Source organism: Plectrocnemia conspersa, unplaced genomic scaffold (genome assembly GCF_051122295.1).
Source record: "Plectrocnemia conspersa isolate PC_06_02 unplaced genomic scaffold, ASM5112229v1 ptg000002l, whole genome shotgun sequence".
In the NCBI taxonomy this organism is placed as follows: Eukaryota; Metazoa; Arthropoda; class Insecta; order Trichoptera; family Polycentropodidae; genus Plectrocnemia; species Plectrocnemia conspersa.
In genome coordinates, this window is record NW_028277166.1 from 6,288,165 (window position 1) to 6,312,197 (window position 24,033).

A 24,033-nucleotide genomic window follows, 5' to 3' on the forward strand; every position below is an offset into this window, starting at 1 on the left:
AAAGTGATTCTATCACAGAAATGCTCATTAAATATATACTTATGCTAACAGCGTTAAATGACAAATTATAACCTAATTTTTGAAAAACGTATGTATAATAAATGCATAACTAGAACGAAGTATAAAGGACTAAGAATCACGAAGGTGGAAAAGCCGAAGAGATTCGTGTGTAAAATTGCCACTATGAAAAAACAGAAAAATAGTATATAAACACAGTAATGGCACTCCGGCCACTTAGGGCCGGTCACGCAATTGTTGCTTTCGGAAAAGCTCAGTAGGGTTTTCCGATCGGCAGGGAAAACACGTGCCCTCTGAAACTTTTATAAAATAAAAATTACTTAGTTCTCGATTTAATCGTAATAATTAATCATCGAGATATATTTAACTGGAGCCTAATTTGATTTGATGTTATGTCAAAACCAGCCAGCGCAGTAATGGTCAACGAAGATAGAGATCCGAATAATCTAAATCAACATCTACAAGTTTGTATATATTTTATTTATAATAATTTTAAAATAATTTGTATAAAAAAATATAGAATAAAAAATAAATATTATATAAGAGATTTAAAGTAAAATATAATTTATAAGTTAGTCGAATTAAATCATAAATTATTAAAAGTATGTATTATACATTAAAGGAATTGTATATTTTTACCAAATATTGCTGACCTACGTATATTTTGTTTTAAATTGCACATTCTGATTTAATGTAAAATAATCATAATAATCTAATCACTAGAAAAAGATATATAAAATAATTTTTAATAGTTCAAGACTAATTTATTTAATAGATGGCATTAAAGATATAATTGAATTTTACTGACTGATAATTTATATTAATGTTGAATATAGAAAATATGTGAAACCCAATTATTTTTAATATATATTTCCAAGAAACACATTTTTAATTTTGTGTAGTGTTTCTAGAAAGCAGAACTTCAGTAATATACAGTGGGATTGTTTACTATTTACCTTTAGCTATAACATAGCTGTTTGTACTAAAGTAAAGATTTTACGTAGAAATTTTGTCACATTACAATAAGTGGTGTAATAAATCTCTTGCAAAATATTTTGAGCAAGAGCTTATTTTAATACTTAGATATATTTTAAGTATATTTTACAGTTATATGAGTTACAAATCAATTATTTTATTGGTTCTTCTTTGAATGATACAGCAAAAAATACATATTATACTGTGTGAAAATTAAAAAACCAACACAAAATAAAATATATATGTATATATTTAAATTGATTAAAAAAACATAGAACATGTTGATGTAATATTCATAAATTCACTTGTTTTCAGATACATTTCTTTATTTTTTAAATAGTTACACACATTAATCTTTAAAAAAATGAAAATACATAGATAATTAACATATTCATTATTTTGTATGAATAATAAAAAGCGTCTCATTAAAAAACACTTGTCAGGTATTTTATTTACAAGAAGAATTTTTCTATTATCATATGTTTCATAAATGTTAAATGGTTGAATTAAATATATACATTAAAGGTAATGATTACTATATTTCCCTTAATGTAAATATTTTTACCATAAAAGATAAATTTATATCTTTACTATTTCATTAAAATTGTAATATTACAGACAAAACTTGTCGTAATACGTGTTAAAAGCGCAATAAACAAAGTGCCATCAATCTTTAAAACCCACCGACGAGTGCTATAAATACACTGCAACTAAAATAGTAAATTATCTTTTAGCACTATAATGATTATATTGAAAGTAAACTTATTTTTCACAGATAAACTGGGATGATGTGATAGGTGAGCCCGAAGGAGTCAGGAGTCCAGAATGCGCTTGGCAATTGACTAATATTTGCTTCAAATATTCCAAAAACTGCTGCTACATCTTCCTGTCTGTTCTTATCGCACCAATAGCTGCCATGTGCTTAGGTCTTTCGTTTGCCTGCTTGGCATTTGAGGTATAGCATTATTTTATTTTATTTTTATTATATTCTCCTCGATGTATTTGTCTCTATTTTTCAGCATATCTGGTGCGTGGCTCCTTGTCTGCGAATATTGAAAATTAGTTGTGCAGCTTGTCGAACAAGCACAAAAGCTTGTTCTCAAGGCATTGTCGTGCCATGTGCTGAAGCCTTTGGATCGTTTTGGAGTGGCATAAGATTACAGCATCACACAATCAATGAACTACCAGAAGCAAGAGAAGATATCCTACTAATATAAGTCAAAAAGTGCCATGCGTTTTTAAACAGTTTAATAATAGTAACATTAGTTATTATTATTTTTATAGACGATTTTTTAAGACTAGCAAAATTTGTTGTATTTTATAACAGCGATAAATTAAAAACCGACTACTAATTTCTATCAATAAACTAAACTATTAGGTTGCTATAAAAATAATCAACCCTCAGCTATTATAATTTCGATAATATTAAAAAAATATAGTATATTATATTGAATGCAGATTAAGCAGTAAAATATAATTTCCGTTTTGTAAAATGCTTTGAAGCTTAAATATTTCTCCAATTACTCTGCACTTCCCTTTCAGTTGTCGTAAAGAATCAGTCCGTGCGGCACCCATTTATCAAGTTATTTTGATTTTCTTAGCTGTTTTAAGTGATCCAAAACGTATGTTTTTGAAGGCTTTTATATTGTTCATTTTAATTTTATCGTTATAACTAATTATTATTTTACTATTCTGAGTCACATACGATGTGTTGGTTTTATAGTTATTCTCTACACGCCATATAATAATTCAGTCGTCTCCGAAAATTCAATTAAACTTTGGATTCTGGACGTCGTAGCCAGTATGTGGTAGAATATAAGAGGGAAGCTGCTGCTTTCGCGGATTTTCATCGTAAAATAGTATTTATATTTTTGGTTAAAACATAAAATAATAAAACCGCTGATATTTATTTGGCAACCTAATAATTTATTTTATGATAATATATTTTAATGAATAGTATTTCAAGTTTGCCGTTTATAAATGATTTTTTAATTATATACACATATGTATTGTACATAATATAATATGTATGCTTTAATTTGTCTTATATCATAATTTTCAAGAATCTCTAGTGAATATATAAATAGTCTAATATTATTTAAGTACTTATCGCGTGTATTATTACATATTATTGTGTGTTTTATCTCATACATAATTCATTAAAAAATTACATGCTAAATTTAAGGTACATTAAATACATAAATTTAACTCGAATACAATACTACACGTCATCCATACAGCATGTACAAAAAACTTTTCATTTAATTAAATAGGCGTGTCCGCGTCAAGGGAATCGAAGTAATTGGACCGCGCCTATATTTATTTTAGTTATAAATAAAACATAAACAGTTAAATATGTATATGTAGGTGTGTGTATTTTCGTTTATGTTACAAAAAAAACATATAATATAAAATATTGTGTGCCTTGATATTTTAATGTTGGTGTGTATAATATAATAATTACATTTTTATGATTGTAATGAAAATATATACAAAACATAAAATGTATATCTTTTATTTTCGAAAAAAATCTTGAACATTTGACTGACTTAATAATAATAACCAATTAATCATTATAATACTAATAAATTGATAAAAAGGTATCTGTGTAAATTAAAAATTGTTGCTTTTAAAGTGTAAGGTAAGTTTTAAAATATTTATTACGCTAAACAAAATGATAATTTCACTTTATATTGACCTATTTTAATATGTTTGTAATTACGTGTGACGTGTAGCTATTTTAATAAAAACATTTACACGTGTTTGAAAAGGAATTTATAAATTACAGTTTTTTCATATATAAATCAAGCTATAAAATCTTAATGTGGAAAAGCTACGCGTCTTACGTAGTCGGAAAAACTATCATAAAAAGCAATACACGATCTATTTGTAATTTATACAAAACTACAATTTTTTTAAATTAAAATATACGGTTTAAAATATAAACAAAACAATTTAGAAAGCATTACTCAAATAAAAACTATTTACGAACACATTCTCGAGGATATCATAATAATAAAAAAACACCTAAGAGACTTTTGAAAACCATTAACAATAATTTCCATATAATAAACTTTCATAATTGTTTGTAAAGTACAAATTATTGTACATATATGACATATTTTACAACCATTGAAAAAAATTGCATTATTTTACTAAACAAACAGTTCATTTTATTTTTACAACCACAATGGTTTCGTTTATAGAGGGCCACCTCGCAGATATACTCATGCTTAATTATAGGATGCGTATATTAGAGAGGTGGAGTTTCAAAATACGGCTTATTTAATCTTATAATGGTTATTTTAATTAGTCATAGATTCTTTTAGAGCATAAAAAAATAAAACCGACGACTCATTAAAAGCCAGAATTTAAAAGGAAAAAATGACGAAAATTATATTATATCGGTTTTATCCATGCAACATTTTCTAATTGAATGTATGTACATAGAACATACATATGTACGAGTATATAATGATTTGTTTTAATAGGTCAAGTAATTAATGTCAAGCTTAGTATGAAATCATAGAAAACTTTTTAATCGTGATCGATACACGATACTCGTTCGTTTTTCTCCGAATTTTTATGACATCGCTTTTTAGACGATCTATACTTCGTTTCCAAGTAGCAACAATAATATTGATTAAAGATAGACAAAATGGTATTCAATTGTCGTATTTTTAAAATATTATAACATGTATAAATCATTGCATCAGCTCATATTCAATTTAATTGCAGATTATAGCAAATGCGAATATAGTTCACCCAAACAAAGAAAATAGAGACCTTTTGAGGTCGCGATAAAAAAACTCCATGAGGTCAGCCATGGGGTCAATTCTCTACCTATAGAGTTTAATCGATTTTTCCACTAGTTGTATTTAACAATCGAAACAAAACCGTGTGTATTTATCAGAAGATTAAACGCACAATCTAATCTAAGCGGCAATCAACATTTATAATGATCAAATTGTCTACACAAATATTAATGTAATTATCAGTTTGTTTATTTTTTTAAATTTTATTTTTTAGAAATGGAATTAAAAATGAAAAAAATAAGTTGATACTTTTATTAAAGTCAAACTAATCCCTATATCAATTTTTTACGTAATTGTATGAGATATATTTTTAAGTGGATTTTACTGAGCGTCTGACCTATCAAATTAACTACGCAACTTCTTCAATACCCAAACGAGTAAATAATACATTAACTTTGTCTATTGTCAATTATGAAATATACACAGCTATTGTTTTTTATCATAATTCTGCTAATAAGCGGCATTTTACAATGAATGCCGCAAACACTTTCGTTTATCTAAAATATTGTACATGCAGAGAACAATGGAAACATATTGTTAAAATAAATTTATATTTTTAGTCTTCATGACTTTAGATTTTTTTTCAACTGAATGTGCGCTCACAAGTACACCGCTTGCTGCATCTCTTCGTCGGACCTGAACCTTTTTTTATGTTATTTTGATTGGCATAATGGTGTTACTTTTGCAACCAGTTAGACGCAAAAAAAACTATTCGATACAAAGCTTATTGCACACACACATATATAATATATACCGATATACATACACAATAAAAAAACTCAGGTGCCAGTGTCGGACGGCGGTGTTGAATAAGGAAGAGTGTAAAGCCAACATATGAAAATCGAGTTTCTATGGTCCCTGGTTACTTGTCTGTCAGCTGAGTCGAATTGGCAAGTAGTGACGTTCTTAAAAAAAGCTTGAAAAATAGAATAAGACTTATTTAGAGGCAATCGCGTTATTGTTTAGCTCCACAAAAACAATACATATTAATAAAATACATAAAAAAATATTTAAAGAACATTAAAATAAATTTATATACATATAATAATGGTTAGATCTCAATGCGTACACTAACTGCGAGAACAAAGATAAAAACGAATCAATACTATCCGACAGATGGTTAAAAAGTTAAATAGCTGTACTTATTGTGGAGTTACATATATATATACATACATACATATATTCCTGTTCTTGCATGTGGTACTTTAAACAATACTTGCGTACACAAGCGTTAGTAATAAGGTGATACATAAATACGTAGTTCTTCCAGAATCTCCGGATTGTAAATATTCTCTACAAGCCATTTCAAGCAGTTGTTTCTGAAGTACACTTGTCGATGCGACTAGAGGAAATCATATTCCAGTATATGAACTATTATTTTCTGTTAAATATGAGTCAACTGCATTATTTAGCAACCAGACTAGAAAAGCATAATCGAGGGTACTGCTCACTAACTGATTATACAAGGCACACAGTGCCCTCGAGCTTCTATAGTTATTCGTGTATCGCAAGATTGCAAAATTGCAAAGTTTTTTTTATATGCTAATGAAAGCTGCAGTTCTCTTGAAATATTACAGCTAAATCGTATACCACTTTTGTGCAATGAAGCATACTGTTATCCATTTTATAATCAAATTGGAGTGGTGTTATTGCTCTAGAATATTCATGAAATGACTTTTTCGTGCTTAGTGGATAACCACGCACATAGATTTTCAACATTTAACCCTTTAAACGCCAGCGACTTATTAATGAGTCACCTGTTATTTCTCTTACGCATCAGTACCTCTTTCTAAAAATAAATATAAAATACTCGGTTCACTAATTAATGAAGCTAATACAATCATCTTTATTAATTAATAAAATATAATTTGTAAATAATTCATTAACTTGTTTTAAAAAAATAATTTGTAAAAAAATCAACATATGACGCACCGATGAATTGCTGGCGTTTAAGTGGTTAAGTTATTATTTTTACAATCTATAATGTAATCTATTTTTAAGAATATTTTAAATTTGGAAAGTATGATTTAAATATGTAATCATTAAGCTTAACCATTTTTTAAGAATCAGGGCATGACAAACTTTATCAAAAGTCTTCTCATAATTAATGTATATAGCATATATTTTATTGCTTATGACCAATTTGTAACATTAATAAATCTTAAAATTTTAAAAAAAATTCAAAAATTATAATAAAAATAAAAATTGAATTTGAGCCGCCGGTAATGCATTCGGTTGTTTCGACCAATGAAAAAGAAGCATTTAAATATAAAACAAGATGGCCGACATCAACGTGACAACAGTTTTAAATAATTATTATTTATAAATAAAATTTTGCTAAGCGACTATAATTTTCATTAATTCGTCATTTGACTGTATATAAATAATCGGATTGCAATTTACCTATGTGTGTTATAACTATGAAAATGGAATATATACATAATGTGTTGAAGATTAAAAGAATACATTGATTAAACTAGATAAACAATCATAAAACAATCTTCGTAATGAAATCTTCAAATTTTGAATTCCCGTCAACGGGCTCCGAGGCCGAAAAGTGAGTTTTTCTTTTATAATACATAACATTATCATTGCTTCCGATTTAATGCACATATACGTTAGACTTTACTGAACTAGGTACATTTTAAACGTGAACATGTAATATATACTTAAGAAGATTGAGGTTAATGTCGATCAAACCGTATAAATGCTAATAAAACGTATTTTTTTATCTATTGATATTTGGGGATACTATATTTTACGACGATCGCGTGACAATGATTGTGATGCTGTCGGTTATTTAGCTTAAGAAGCTTGGTTACAGCAAAATAAATTAAAACCATTATTGCAGCAAAAAAAATAAACCTAGATCGTTCCGTTCCAAGTGATGACTCGCAATATACATATGTGTAGTTTCTTGGATGTTATCTAATAGACGTCATTTTACAATGATTATAAATATGTGATTGCATACCTGGAATAATAGATAACCAAAATATTTAAGAGTGGCTTATTTTAAATTCCGATGTGGCAAAATATGTATGTATACGTAATGGTTTTTAATCAATTTTTGTTCTGTGTCATCATTCCTCTTTAGGAATAGCCAAATTCAATATATTCAGTTACACCAAACTTATGTAGTATGTTCTTTATAAAAAGATAATACTTGCTGACAGTGACTTCAACATGAGAAGGTTCGCTCTTTGTTTATATACACCAATTATACGTTGTAGCCATATAGGTCATTAAATTGTTTCGTCATTGCTTCTGAAAAATAATTAAAAACAATTAGATAATAAACATTAAACACGTCGATTGGGATCTCTTCATCTTCTTCAAAATTGTCGCAATATGTCATATTAAAATTGTCGCAATATGTCATATTTTAAGTAATTTTTTATAGATTGAATCATTTGACTATCATTGAAAATCCTACATATTAAAATTCAATTTTAACCATTAAATTTAAAAATAGATCAAAATCAAAAAAAATCAGTACGAAGCAAAAATAATATTTAAAAAAAGTTGAGAGTCCAGTATTCGCACACTCGCTAGCTTGTTAAAATAATATTATATTACTTTTTTTGTTAATAGACAACCCATTCTTTTTTCGTCTAACTTTGCGCATTTAAAATGTGATTTACTTATAATATACTATGAATAACCATGTTTTTAATAATTCTTATGATTATTTTGTATAAGATGTTTATCTTTGTCTCATTCGCTAATTATGCTAAAAGCATTTTAAAATTTTAGAAGTATATCTGCGATAATTACATTAATTCAATGACAATAGATTTTTGAATATGCTAACTGATATATTTCTAGATTAGATAGTTATCTACAAACACTTAATGCCGCACTAGAACTTAATGTAATACGATTTAAGATTAGTGGAAAAATAGCAACATATGCAAATTCTCGAATAGTGTACATCGTACAATACTTTTTTATAAATAAAATTATAAAAAAATAGATATTAAAAAATCATTATAAAATTTTCAGAATAAATAAAACATCCACATTTTTATGAAACGGGAGTTCTCTATATTTTATAATTACTTCTAACGCGTTTTATGTAACAAGCTAATTTTTTTAATAAAATTCCATTAGTATTTTAAGCATTATTTTATTTCGAATTTTTGTATCCAAAATCTACCTGTATTTATATCGATTTAAAAACACCATTACATATTAATTTATGTTGCTGATTTTTTTCTTATAGGCTGAATTTTGCCAATAAAAAATATCAAATCTCTTATATGTATTGTAATTTTTCGATATATAATTTTCTATTATGTTTACATTGTAATCTTCTTAAACCCATTAACGTTTTTTGAAACGTTTATTTTGTACATATAAAATAAATAATCTATGATTTATCTTAATTTTTTATCTGTTTTAGAACATACAATACAATCGCAAACTAAATATTGTTGTACAATACTTCAAATTTTATCGAAATAAAATACTTTAAATTATAATTAAACGTTTATCTATTGTATACATTTTATATGCGAATGACAATGAATCGACTCTTAGAATTGCACTAAAATGGTGATTCACATTAAACGTTAAATTAGATATCTTATCTCTGCGATATATGTATAGGGCATGTTTATAGGAATCGAATCAGTCCGAGTAGAAACTCCACGAAATATATACATATTTATTTTTTACTTTTAAAATGGGGTTGTACGCCAATTCGAAAGACAAGAAACCCGTAATAGAAGCAGATACAAAGGGTAAAAGTGCTGAAATGAAAGAATTGGAAATACAAACTGAGAGTTCGAGTTCAAGTGGTGTATATAAAATAAAACCAAATAGACAGAATTATGATAAAGGCAATGCTAAAAATGATACAGAACTAAATAGTAGTGAGGACAAAGTGGTAAAAAATGAGGCTGAATCGGGAATAAAAATTGAAAGTATAAGTGATCTGAAAATGCGCATTGAAAGTACGGATAACAAAAAAACAGAATCTAAAATACAAATTAAAAATAAAGATACAAGCGTAGAAAATAAAGAAAAAAGCAAAGAACCAGATACACAAAAGAACAGTGTCAGATATAAAGAAGTAGAAATACAATTAGAGGGAAGTGAATTTGTTGAAGAAAGCGAAACTGAGCCGGATAAAAAGAAGACGAAATCTAAATGGTACACATTTGGAATTGATGAAGATAGGGATCCTAAAAATATTAATGGAAATCTCAAGGTCAATTTTAAATTTATCATATATACTATTTAAAATATTTATCTAATAATAATTTTATATAGTTCGGATGGACATCGCTTTTTGCCGAGCCAGAAGATATTAGAAGCTTGTCTTTCGGATGGAGGTTAGCAAGAGGGATCTTTCAATTCACAGAGACACTTATCTACGTGATATTAACTCTGGTTCTCGGTCCCATATTCGCACTAGCATTTGCAATAATCGCGGCTTTTCTAGCGTTTTTGGTGAGTTCCTGATAAACATTTTAAAAGCTATATAAATATTCTTATAAACTTGTTTTTGCAGCAAATATGGTGTTGGGGTCCCTCTGTCGGTATATGCAATATGATATGTGAAGCTGCTCCATGTTCAGATAAAGTAAGATCCTGTTTTGAAACCTTGGGTAACTACTTCAAACCGAAACCTAATACGGGAGTTCCAGGAGTCCCGGGAGCTCCTGGAGGTGACGTCATAATCGACGTCCCGATAGTAGATCAGCCAGTTATGGTTAATTAAGTATTGATCTAAAAACGATAACAATTTATTTATTTGTAAACTGATTATGCGATGAATATTCAGTATTATTCAACTAAGTGTATATGATAGTGTGATTAGTTCACACTATGTATTAACCCTTTAAACGCCAGCGACTTTTTAGTGAGTCACCAGTTATTCTCTTCACGCGTCTGTATTTATTTTTTTAAGTACTGAATAATAATCTTTATTAATTAATAAAAAATATTTTTTTAAATAATTCGTTAACTTGTTTTAAAAAAATATTTTTTTTAAATCATCACCGGTGAGTCGCTGACGTTCAATTGGTTAAAACAATACAATGCTGAAATAAAAAGTATAACTTTATGCAACTTTGGACATTAAACCAGAAAAGTTACCATCAAAATTATCTTACAAAATATGAATTACTTTACCGTATAACTATGGTTAAATTATTGTATACGTATGAAGTATGTTTTTTCACAATAAATATTTTCTCATACTTTTGCTATTTTTTAATAAAAACATTATATAATACTTTAGCATTGTGTGTTATTATGTGAGTTGCAATTTATATAAATAATATGTTACTTCTATATTTAAATGGCTCACTATCGATTTTTCAACATATATGATGCTAGTTGTTGTCTCATATACTAAGTGTATTACGAGTATTTTATTATAGCACAATACCCGCAATACTTTTTAATTTAAAAACAATAAATTTCTTAAATTCATAATACTGATATATTTACAAATTAGTTAATTATCTAAAATCACTTTAAGACGCATAGAGCAAAATGGAATACGATTCACAATTAATGCAACGCTAAAATAAATATCCAAATGTATAAAAATATATATAATTATTAAAAGACAATTAATAAAGACAACGTTCTTTGCGCGTACCGCCAGAAAATAAAAATGATGATAAAGGACTTGCGGTATTACGCTAAAATTTCCATTTCGGCGCAAACGCAACTAACGTTTTTAAAGTGGGATTTAATATGTACTGACAGTTTAAAAGTCGAGAAACACAAAAATAAACCATTTCGCACAGCATGTTGAAAGACGCAATGCAATCTTACAAAAAATTAAAAAACTATTTCAGCATATTTTCACAAATTTTGTATATATATTAGTTCACAACGAGCTTTATCTGCATATTTTTTTACTATTGCTTAAAATAATTCACAATTGTTAAAAAATGCAAGATAATATAATTTAAGGTATTTTGGAATTATATTTAAACAATATTTTAAAATGTTTACAGGTTTTCACAGTGGTTTTAAAAATCATCAAAACGGATTTACTGACTTGAAAATTGGCAGAATACCCAAAATTGCACAATAACCAAGCAGAGTTTCAAAAACAATCAGTACCTAAAAAACTACGTAAGCTTCGAATACACTTAGAAAACACTAATAGACGTGTTTAGAATATTAATTATTTGAATTTATTAAAACTAATTAAGGTTTTATTTAAATTAAATTAACAGTTGAAATGTAGCTGTAAGTAAAAACAAAAATGAATATAATACGCCGTAGTACTGTCATCAAGTTGTATAAGGTTACACTTTCGGGAATTCGGGTGACTGTTTAGCTGTCAGGTAAATAACTTATTTATTTTTAGTCAGTAGTAAAACGATTGTTCTGTATGATGAGGCGAAAGTGATTGTATTCTTCAATGTTCAGAGTTTAACACCTTTAACTCTGAACATCCAGCGGTATCGCCGTACATTTTATTTTATTTTATTTTTTTTAGATTAAATTAAGACCATCGTGGCCTAACAGGTTACCCCAATGCGCCACGGTGGTCGAAAACAAATTTTAAATTTATAAAACAAAAAAAAAACGTATATATACATAAATAGAACAATACTTAAAAATAATAAACATAACAAAAAATTACAAAATATCAAAATTAAATGAGACAAACTGGATCAGCTCCTTGTAGCTAACATTAAACAGGTCAATATGTAATGCAAGCGTATTAAGGAGCCGTATGGCCACAGCCATAGGCGAGTCGGCAAGTGCGGATGTCCTAGCCCTAACTGCCATCAAAAGAGGTCTCGATCCTGATTCTCGAAAATGTTCCGGAACCCAAAACTGGAATTCCTCGAGAATAGCTGGATTGTCGACAGCACCTTTTAGTAGTTTGAAAAAATGCTTAGCGACATACAGCTTTCTGCGAGAATTCAGCGAATCATATCCCAACGCCCCTAAAAGAAAGGCGCTGGGATATAAGTACGGATAATAACCAAATGTCCTTTTGTAAAGGTATCTTAAATACCTTTTTTGAATTTTTTCCACTAAAAGGGAATATTTGGCTATTCGGGGATTCCAAATTATAGATCCTGATTCAAGAATGCTACGAACTAAGGTGTCATAGAGGATGCGAATAACTGACGGATCGTCAAAGTGAAAGGCATTCCTCATAACAAAGCCGAGCATCTTGGAAGATTTATCACAGACGTCGTGTATGTGTAGAGAGAACCTCCATTTGCTCTCGAAAGTGATTCCGAGATCTTTAATGGAAGTTTCTCTAGTCAAAATGTTACCACCGAGATGGTAGAAATAAGCTGATGGCGAACGGGATCGAGAAAATGACACAGTATGGCACTTTCCGACACTAAAGGGCAGACGGTTAACGGAAGCCCATCTCTACAGAGAGTCTAAATCACTTTGTAGAGAGAAGGAGTCCGCAACAGATCGAATGCATTTATATAATTTTAAATCATCTGCGTACAGAAGAAAACTTGAATTTTTAATTGCTGTATTTATGTCATTAATAAATAACACAAAAAGCAGAGGTCCCAGATTGGATCCTTGAGGAACCCCCGTTGTACGTTGGTCAATCTTCATGTACATGAACATGTACGTTGGTCAATCTTCAACTGTTTTGAGGTACCCCATATAATTATATAATTACATATATAACTGAAGAAATAGTAAATAAAATATTTTTTGTTTAGATTATATACAAATAATTTCTATAGAAAATCATACTAATAAATTAAAGAGTATAAAATAAATGAACATAACAAAAAATACTTTGTAATAATTTTATAAAAAATATTGTGAGCCTCTGAATTGATATAAAATTTTTTCACAGAAGTCGAATAATATATTAAAAAAATGTAAAATAAATTAACGAAATTAAATAATAATATAAATAAATAAATAAAATAAATTATTAAAACACAAAGCGTCAAGAACCACTGATATTTTTTTCTATAATTAATTAAAAATAACGGAAATAATTCTATAAAAATAAGTATGTATATTTAGACATCTATGATAATTTGCTGCGTAAGTTTGCCGAAGCTAAAATCCTTTCATTAGAAAATATTTTTATCTTAGCTCCGATAAAAAAGATGCATAATATATACATCGATTAAAAAGCACATCCGAAAAAATAGAATCATCATTTCTTTTATCTCATATACATCTCCTATGTGCTGTATCGTGATTCTAAGTAGATCACGTATTAATATAAAATCAAATCGACACGTTTCTGTGGAAGATCTTCATTATATCAGTAAGTTGTGAATCAGAACGATTAGTTGCATCGAGGAGATCAGTCGATACCGCACCATGAAGTTCTACGTCTTATTTGTCTTTGTTCTTGTCTTGAGTGTAAGTTTTTAATTTATAACTTAATATATTTGCTGTTTTTGTTATATTGTATATTATTATATACTAGGGTGCTCAATCACGCGTTGGACTATTTAATGGAGATCTTCGCTTATCTAGATTGCCTTATCCAATGACGTCCAAGAATCATCTAGCTCCAGTTTGGATCAACATCTCTCCTGTACATTTCCACACAAGATCATACTATTATAACAAACCTTCTACCAATAAGATCAAGAAAGAACCGAAAGAAACACGCATGGATTGGATCACTAAAGGCTTGGAAAAGCCAGAGATTGAAACTCTGGATTTAATTTCTTCCGGAACCAACGAGAGAAGAAGAAAGATCAAGAGAAACGCTGAATTGCGTCTGAAAAATGACATGTTTGTCAATAAGCTGATTAGTTCTCTGCCGCTCAAAGACCAGCCAAAGATTAGAAGTTTAATTCTAAAGCTACGCAATGATTGGATAAAGATGGAAGCTGAGCTAAAACGTAACAAGATCAAATCTCAGATTGCTCTGAATAAGGTCAAAACTGTAATTTGAAAAGGTTCGATATCTACGCCAAAATGTGAATGTTATCATCGCAAAAATACGTCTTCAAATAAAAAGCTGTTAATTACTACAAGGATGAAAAATTATATATGAATATCTAAAATAATAGTAACCAGGCAAGTTTATCAGTAAATTGTTCATGTGAAATAAGTTAATCATGCAGTGCAATATTTATTGCACCACACGATAAGTTATGATGTGTCATCATTTTGAGTATCGTATTGTTATGCGACTTGCCAAAATATAATTTAGTATTATTACCATTTGTATTTTTTTTTTACCAATAAAGCACATTTTTTTATGCACACAGATTTTTAATTTTTAATATAAAAAATACATGTGAATGTAGTAATAATACCTATTACCTTTACATAATACTCAAATCTGTTACTAAGTATAATACTATGGTAGTCTTTGTTTTTTCAAAATTGTTTTATCACCCTCTTTATTCAATTTTCAGAAAATTTTATAGTATTTTTATTATAAAATCGCATTAAAAAACGTTCGTGCGCTGCTAGTATCATTTAAACAATGAATTAGTTATAAATTGTATGAAAAAGTATTGCTAACGTTGCATTAGTATCAGTCAGAACATTCCACATAGAGTATTTTATATAATATATTGTAGAGATCGTATATAATAATATTGTGGCGACAACACACAAGCCCTCGTTACGGCCAGAAAAAATAATATTCAAGTGTTCTTACTGTAAATATTCTCCGTCATTGAAAGAATATTTCTTTGTTGTGAAATGGTCACGGATATAATAAATCACCGGATCCACAAGATTCCCATCAAGCAAATGTCGCTTTCTAAAGACGTATACTTATTTCGTTGTTCGAAGATGCGAGTGCATCGATTGGCCGGATGATCGCTGCATGATTGTGATTGGTCAGCAAGCTTTACAGCCCTGGATACTTAAGCCTGGACTCCGGTGAGGAGAGGGTAGTCACAGGCAACCAATCGATGACTCAGGCAGACGCCCGTCCACTGGTCTGGTTGAACATACGAGCATGGACGCTTACATCCCGAGAGGGACTTCTCCATACGAGCACCACCGTAGCAGAGAGGAATCATCATCTGCTATAATGTAACTGCCACGCCAACTACAAGACCTTTAAGGACATTCCACGAACATAAACCCTGCGCCAGCTTCTCCACCACCGCTCGGAGAAAACATCTCGCCATTTATCGTCTGTCGCAATTGTAATATAATCTAATAAAACTTAATGTTCAGACCAACGCTCGCTCGCACCTTACCTGTCCAACACTTTCAGTCACATGATCGTCCTATATATTTATTCTGACTGTATGCTATTTCTATTCTGACCATTTGATATTTATTCTGACCCTGAATATTATAATTATGACCATTCTGATCGCCCTGTATTTTTATTCTGACCATTTAATATTTATTACCCTGAATAATATAATTATGACTAGGTTCTCAAAATATAGATTCACTGACCTTGAGCAGGTAATTTATAAATCAATTGTATGATATGCTTTCACCGACTTAGTTGGCGAAAGTATACTTCTACTAGTGAATACAGATTCACCGTAACACACACAAACATACATTGCTCGGTGCTGTTAGATTTTAACTTCTGGACGAATATGACCATCACGGCATCTGCGTAAAAAACATTTGTGAAAGAATGTTTGTTCATAACAGAAATCGACGATTTTCTATTATTAGTTAGATTGCCCTTCTCACTTTTGATTTCAGGATATACTTTAGTTCAGTACTTGAACACATCACCAGTAAGGCCCTCCGCACACGGAGCAACTGTTTTGCAACTCGAGTTGCAAACCAGTTGCGCATGCAACTATTTGGTGACCACGCCTGTGTACGGGAGTGTGTGTCCGCACACAAGCGACTAAAACTAAACCGATTAATCTTTTTTCCTAGTAATCTTTTTTCCTAGTCACAAAACAGTTGCGTTGCATGGTTGCACGTGTCTTCACAAAAAGTTCAAGAAATGAGTGAAGCGGCCAATTCGTAGATTGTCGTTTACGTTTCAAAATAACGTTTTCGGCAGTGCCTCAATTTCACCAATATATAATATAGAAACTATTATAAGATACATATATATAATAGTTCAAAATGTAATGTTTACTTCTTTTTTGGAGTTTTGTAATTTTGTATTTGGATCAAAATAATAAAAATTTTACCTCACAGTCAATAATATTCTTTCTTCTGCAGTCACTCATTCCCTCATATTTGTGTCCATCTTCTTTATGGAAGACTTCTCAACAATTCCAGGTAAGAATCTTTGGACATTCTATAGAATGCTATAAACTTGTAAACAGATTTGACTTGATATTTCTCTGTATATAGGGATGACACCAATATTCCCTGTTCTAATAGCCAATTAAGTCTTCTTCATCTGAACTACTACCTACTTGACATTTTGCGAAAAACAGATTTGTGACTACAAACTTATAAAGAACTTTGCTCCGAATAATCCAGAATCAGTTGCGCTCGTGTGCGGTGTGAGGTTTTAATTTGATTGCAAACTGGTTGTGTGTGTGACTAGAATGCAACGAATTTGCAACTCGAGTTGCAAAACAGTTGCTCCGTGTGAGGGGGGCCTAAAGCTCACAAGAACCTAGACATTTTACGATGCAGAGTCACGGCACTAACGAATTATCATAACTTATTGCACAACATTTGTACGGTCGTAACAATAACTGTAATTTATAAATGTATAATTTTAATGTTAATAAACGTTGATATATACACATGACGCATAGGTATCGTGAAATTTACATATTAATTAAGGAAATAAAATAGGAGAAGCGATGCTGTCACAGATTGTATGGAAGCATCATAACTGATACACACATACATTTATGTTGCATATGAAATATCTCCAGTAACTCTAAGTAATGTTTATTTTATTAAATTTTAAGTTTAATTTTATAAATTAAATAAAAATATTATCACGGGCAATTATAATGTAACTTTTAAACTCAAATAAATTATTGTCACCAATTTATAAATGTATTTTTTTTATTATTCAATTAATATAAACAGTCAATAATAACACGTAACGATATTCACTTGTGTTTACCTTAAGTCTTAGACTGTAATTACAATGAAGTTCGCTTTGATGACGATCATGAATGAAAGCCAATGCGACCGAGTAAACAACCAAACGATGCTTAAATTGGAAAACTTCTTAAAAGCAGACTTCTCGGCTTACACTCACTGTCACAGTGTGAGAGCAGATAAAGACATGATCGTTAAATCTATTATATATTATGCTGACGTAGTAAATATAGACGTGATAATAACGATCGGCGGCATGGATGATAATTCCAACATGGTTACTTCAAAAGCCACATCTACCGTTGTAGAAAAAAGAGTCGACGAGCTACTATACTCTTTAGCTTTATTGAAACCGGACTACGGTGACGTGAGTTTGTGCGGTGTGAGAGGTGAAACTCTCATATTGAACTTTCCGAAGCACTTCATGGGCGTTTTTATAATGTACAACGTCATACAGCCGGTGTTTAAAGTTTTCCATAAACTAGCCATCGCTTGTATGCCCACTGATACTGAAGACCGAATTGAATATGTAAATAAAGAAAAGATGGGGATAGACGTGACTGAGTGTCGCAATATCGTTACTCAAGTATATGAAAAATCTTTCGCTCAAACTGTGAATCATTTAAAATATGAAGAATTATTGGGTAACATATGCGCTAATGATGTCATAGCTAAAACAGATTATCCTCTTCAAAGCGTAGCCTTGATAGACGGTTACGGTTGTAATTTTAGTAACAGTTTAAAATCTGATACATACAACATTATCACGGATACAAACGTAACTAAGATTCATAGAGGAGAATGTGTTATAGCTAATAAGGGTGAGATTTTGCCTGAGGGGGTCAACCTTGTCGTGCCCGTGAGTAAATTTACATTTCTAAATTTCGTATGAATCGTTTATAGGTAATATCTGACAAATAACATATTTTGTACTATAAAAGTTACTTTTAAATGTTTAAGCATATAAAAATATATTTCTTAGTAATATAAATGTAAATAAATGTTGCAATAGCACACAAACAGACTGGCAGCTATTTTACTTTTTGTATGTTTGGTGTGCCGAGAAACATTATTTTATTCAATTTAGTAAATATATATCTTAGTAAATATTACAGATGATCAGGGAAAATTGAAAGTACTGCAATTGTTTGATAATCTAGAAATGATTTTGTCATAGTATATATCCTGGTAACAAAAAATAGCTAATATTAGGCAATAATATCAATTAAATCAATACATAAAACATGGATAAGTAAATGACACGTGTCCCTGTATTATACATGTGTTTTTTTTCCTAAAAATTATACATAATATTACAATATAATTAATTTTACAGGTGAATGGTATTAAATTAATAGCCGGCAAACCCAATGAACAGAAAATACAATTGTTAAAACGGCTTAAAAAATTCAAGAATATTAAATATATGGGATCTTTTTTGAGAAAGGGAATAGCTATAAAAGACACCCAATTGATAGGACCTGCTGAATTGGGAATATTTAAACTGCTCAAATTATTAGAATTATTAGTCTACATTAGACCTAAAATTTGCTTTTTCTCAACCGCTGAAAACGTAGAACTGAACGAGAGTTTAAACCATAATATATACTTTGCTCAACTGTCCAACTTATTCAGGTAATATATAAAAACATTTTTATACGTTAGTACATATACAAATGAAGCAGGAGTATTTAAACAATAAAATGAATGAATAATAGTCCTGAATATTGTTTTAATAATAGCTCTTATCGCTGCTTTTAACTCGTTACATGTGTACACCTCTTATTTACAATATCCAATTTTTCAATATTCTTCAGGAAAATTGTAGTATAATTACATGAATTCAAGTGGATTAATCACATTTATGAAAAACATGCAAAATTCTCCCGATGTGTTTATCGGCAATAGTCTTATTGATGAAATGTGATTGTTATTAATTGCTATAACCACTACAGTGATGATGATATAACAAAATTTAAAACATTAACTTGTGATACAATTACATTTGTCTTAATCGTGTAAATTTTACTAAAATAAAAAATTTAGGCGATATTCACATTTATTTTGTAGCAACATTTGTGTCTTAGCCTTATTATAATATTTACTTTTAAATTTTATTTTTTGCAGAGAATATGGCTTTTTGTGTAAAGATCAAGGCATATTGTTTAAAACCGACTTTTATGGCATAATCGAAACGTTAATCAGAGCGTCCGGTGAAAATCAAGTGATGATAATAGTCGTTAAAGAGTCGGACAACTATGCTAAAACACTATTTCAGCGCGAATTGAGCGCAGAAGTGATATTCGATAATGTGAACTTACCGAATGGAAACAATATATCGTTTCTGACTTATTACTTCAACGGAAAGAAAAAATATGTCTTTACAGTGCCCGATACTATGTTATCGACGTTAACAGCTTGCAGATTACTTATAGTGCCAACGTTGATGCACTGGGTCGGATTAAAAGACTTTAAACATATGAGACTGAATGTCACAATCGATCGAGATTTGGAATTAAAGGCTGTGCCTCAGTTTCTAATGGCTTCGTTGAAATATTTACCTAAAAATAAATGTCTTAAAGCAACTAACATATTAACACAGGTTAGATAAAGTCTTCTTAATTTCTGTTGATTATCTTTATTGACATTTAAATGAATTTACAGCTAAACGACTTAACAATCCATAGTGACATAAACGCGATCTTAGAAATACCGAGCAGCAAGAACGATGTAAAATGGATAAAAGAGGGAAGCATGGTGACTGCTTTGAAACTTAATAATAGATTTTAATTATTTTTAATTTATATATTCTTTTCAATAAATAATTAATGAATCTCATTAAGATGTTGTAATTATTTACCTACCCACGTTCACACAATTGTAGTGCATGTGATATTTTAATATTTTTAGTGTGCAGTATTGAAAGATTGACAAAATTGCAGACATGTTGCAAAATGAGTGAGTGTTTTATATATTGATTTCAAAAGTTTGCCTTTATAACATTGGCCCACCTTGGATACTTATTTTATAATTAATAAACCTTCAGAATACGATAAATAACGTACATAATAAAATATTAGTTTTAAACAATAAAACTGAAAAGTAATATGTCTTATAAGTTAACGTTGTATTAAACATTACTTTTCATATGATGATATACTCAAAAATTATTTTCTATTAAATTTTTTTATTGGTTATAACAGATTATGCTACATATTATATGTGTATTAATGTAAATAAATGTTAAAAACTTTTAGGGAATCATCTTCATGCTTGAAGATCAAAATAATAACTATAAGTGATTACTGTTACCATGAGAATTTCTATGGACCAGCGGCAATCCATATAAATGTGAATTTATACAAACACTTTCAAAATGTCCAAATTGACCATGTAACACAACCTGACAATTATGAAATAGTTAAATTAAATTTGCTACAATATGCCTTGGAGTACGACATATTGTTAACGGTCGGAGGCACATGTTACAGTATGCCAGTAGCACCCTTTGTCACAAGTCAAATAATCGACCTACCTGACCATGATCCCTTATTAAAAATATTTTATTTTATTCAAAGAAATTACAAAATGCATAACATGTTATGCGGCATCAAATCATATATGCAAACAGCTAAAAAAATAAAGCGCACCATCATAATAAACTTTCCATATGACCTCAACGATGCTATGGATCATTTCCAAGATATAATCCAGACGCTTCCAATTCAATTGAGACTCTTGAAAATGATTAGCAATAGAAAAATTGTAAAAAGCAAAGCTAACAACGACTTGCCTCATGTAGAGTCAAAATATAGCTCTTTCAATGTTGACGATGCACGCAATCTGATAAAATACACATTAAAAGCATACCTGGTTAGATCGTCAAAATGTATTAGGACAAAGGATTCCATGGGATATGTTTTATTCTCTGATGTGATATGCACTAAGAGAACTACGATTCCTGCGTATTCAATTAGGGATGGATATGCATGTATTAGTGATGATGATTCGGACATATTAATAGTGAAGCAATATAAAGACTGTAACACTCTCAACCGTGGAGAATGTGTTGAAATTGAAGTATGCGATCCACTCCCAGAATTTGCTGACTGTGTTGTTCAGGTTTTCATATTAATTATTATGAATCATTTATTATGTTAATGTACTCAAAATAATATGATATACTTTCAGGCAGAGGACATAGAGATGAAAGATGATGATAAAAAGACACTAAAACTACTCAAGCGACCTAATAAGCATCAGTTAATGGTACCAATGGAGTATTACAACGTAAATGATGTAGTATACGAACAAGACAATTTGATTAAAGGATTCGGCTTAGCAGTTATGTCCTCGTTTGTAAGTGACATCCAAGTGTTTGCAAAACCAACCGTTGGCCTTATTCAAGTAGTTAATCAAATTATGAGAAATTCAGCCGAAGAAATAATGCAGCAAAATGCTTATAGTAATGTAATGTTGGCTACATTCTTGAGGTTTGCATTTCATTTATAAATATACATATTTATATTTACTTTTAATAAGTACTATAAAATATCTATAGAATTATTATTGAAATATAATGTATCTTTTTACAGGGAAAATGGTATAAAGTGCAGTGATTATGACATAATATTAAGCGAAAAATTTGCTTTCGTCACCTCAATAAGCAACGCACTAAGAAAACACGAAGTCGTAGTTTTGACGTTTAACTATGAAGATGACTATGCCATCGAATATCTTCTTGAGGAAGAGTATAATGCTGAAATCATATTTAACGAAGTAAACTTAAAATGCAGTAAAAAAACCGTATTCGCCCATTGCACGTACAACTGCGTCGAAAAGTTCATCTTTGCTATATTCTCCGATGCTATGTCTCACATAACAATCAGTCAGTTACTTATATTTCCTAATTTAATGTACTGGTCGGGCGTGGAAGATTACCAGTTCAATAAAATAATCGTCCGCATCGACGAAGAGATTGAATTGTTTGATCAGCCGCAGTATTTAAGAGCTAGTATGCAGTATACTATATTGAGCAATTCTCCGGTTGCTGTATTGATCAAGTTTCCGGTAAATAAATACATTTTCAATATAAATTTTATTTATATTAAATAATATGTAATTACTTTTTATGTTTATAGTATATTGTAGATCCTAAATCACCAATCGGTATAGACGTGTTATTGCAAATACCAGCCTCGGATGGTTCAAATAGAAGTATAATTAAAGGAGCTCAAGTAACAGCTTTTAAGTTGAAAAATTAAATACTGTATTATAGTTGCCGACTGTGAAATATTTTCTATATAGACATTTATCAATTATTTAATGTTATAATGTCAAATCTATATGCATTTTACAACACCTGACTATTGCTTTGAAGCAATTTTATATTAATCGTTTTTTAATCAATTAAATAATTAGCAAGTTTGTATAAACTTTATTGGCAATTATATTGTATAAATTATAGTTTATATCTGACAAAAACTGAAATGGTAAAAATTTATCAATTATTGATTTAAATATTAATACAAAATACCGTATTTTATTTTTATGGTCTAAGAATTGTGTTCTTTAGAGTAAAATATAAGTATAGTTGCTTTGTTTCATAATAAAAAAATAGATTTTCTTCAATTACTTTTATTTTACTATTAACTTACATATTCACAGCTGCTGTACATATAAATGTCTATGCGGTAAAGGGCGTTTTGGTTTCAATTGGTGTGACATGATCAGTTAGTAAGACATTTGACAGATTATTCTATTACACAATTAATCAGGATAGCAATATATACATACATAAATCAGTTGCTAATATCAGGCGTCCAAATGAATCATGTGTGTAAAGTAGTTTTGGCGACGGGACGGTGACGGGTGGCAATTAGACACAGATTGAGCCGCTACAGTAATGTTTTATTGAATTATTTCAAATGTTACATGTATGGGGGCCAATATAGATTTGTTATGGCCAAAACTGGTCGGCGCAGAAATAGCGGTGTTGTGACGGCTCTCTCTCTTCCGGCAAGCTTGTAAGGGTTCGGACGCGTGCCGTCGCGCGTCCGCCCCATTCTAACCATGTAAACACCGTTAACCGTTAAATAAATATTACTGCAGCGGCTCAATCTGTGTCTCATTGCCACCCGCCATCATCACCACCCCTAAACTGGTAACCTGCGACGTGATCCTGAGCACGTACATGGAGTCAGATTCAAAATGGCAGACACAGACGCCGCTGCAGTACAAAAGCCGAGCCGCTGCTGAGCTGTTTGCTGCC

General features: G+C 30.0%; 4 protein-coding genes across 4 annotated transcripts; all 4 read left to right on the plus strand.

Moving 5' to 3' along the window:
• Nucleotides 1-300: 300 nt before the first annotated feature.
• On the plus strand, nt 301-3,497 carry LOC148237455 (caveolin-2-like). Its single transcript, XM_088205892.1, has 3 exons — nt 301-482; nt 1,769-1,948; nt 2,013-3,497. Exons 1-3 carry the CDS (start codon nt 411-413, stop codon nt 2,208-2,210), a joined length of 450 nt encoding a protein of 149 aa, XP_088062018.1. The 5' UTR covers nt 301-410; the 3' UTR covers nt 2,211-3,497.
• A 5,970-nt stretch (nt 3,498-9,467) lies between these two features.
• LOC148237456 (uncharacterized) lies at nt 9,468-10,804 on the plus strand. The gene is made up of 3 exons (XM_088181403.1): nt 9,468-10,023; nt 10,086-10,265; nt 10,327-10,804. Exons 1-3 carry the CDS (start codon nt 9,496-9,498, stop codon nt 10,534-10,536), a joined length of 918 nt encoding a protein of 305 aa, XP_088037529.1. The 5' UTR covers nt 9,468-9,495; the 3' UTR covers nt 10,537-10,804.
• A 3,233-nt stretch (nt 10,805-14,037) lies between these two features.
• Nucleotides 14,038-15,011, plus strand: LOC148237457 (uncharacterized). Its single transcript, XM_088181475.1, has 2 exons — nt 14,038-14,153; nt 14,221-15,011. Exons 1-2 carry the CDS (start codon nt 14,112-14,114, stop codon nt 14,695-14,697), a joined length of 519 nt encoding a protein of 172 aa, XP_088037601.1. The 5' UTR covers nt 14,038-14,111; the 3' UTR covers nt 14,698-15,011.
• A 2,760-nt stretch (nt 15,012-17,771) lies between these two features.
• LOC148237458 (molybdenum cofactor synthesis protein cinnamon-like) lies at nt 17,772-23,026 on the plus strand. The gene is made up of 6 exons (XM_088181327.1): nt 17,772-18,621; nt 19,099-19,397; nt 19,890-20,364; nt 20,427-20,519; nt 21,954-22,121; nt 22,904-23,026. Exons 1-6 carry the CDS (start codon nt 17,809-17,811, stop codon nt 23,024-23,026), a joined length of 1,971 nt encoding a protein of 656 aa, XP_088037453.1. The 5' UTR covers nt 17,772-17,808.
• The last annotated feature ends 1,007 nt before the right edge of the window (nt 23,027-24,033 follow it).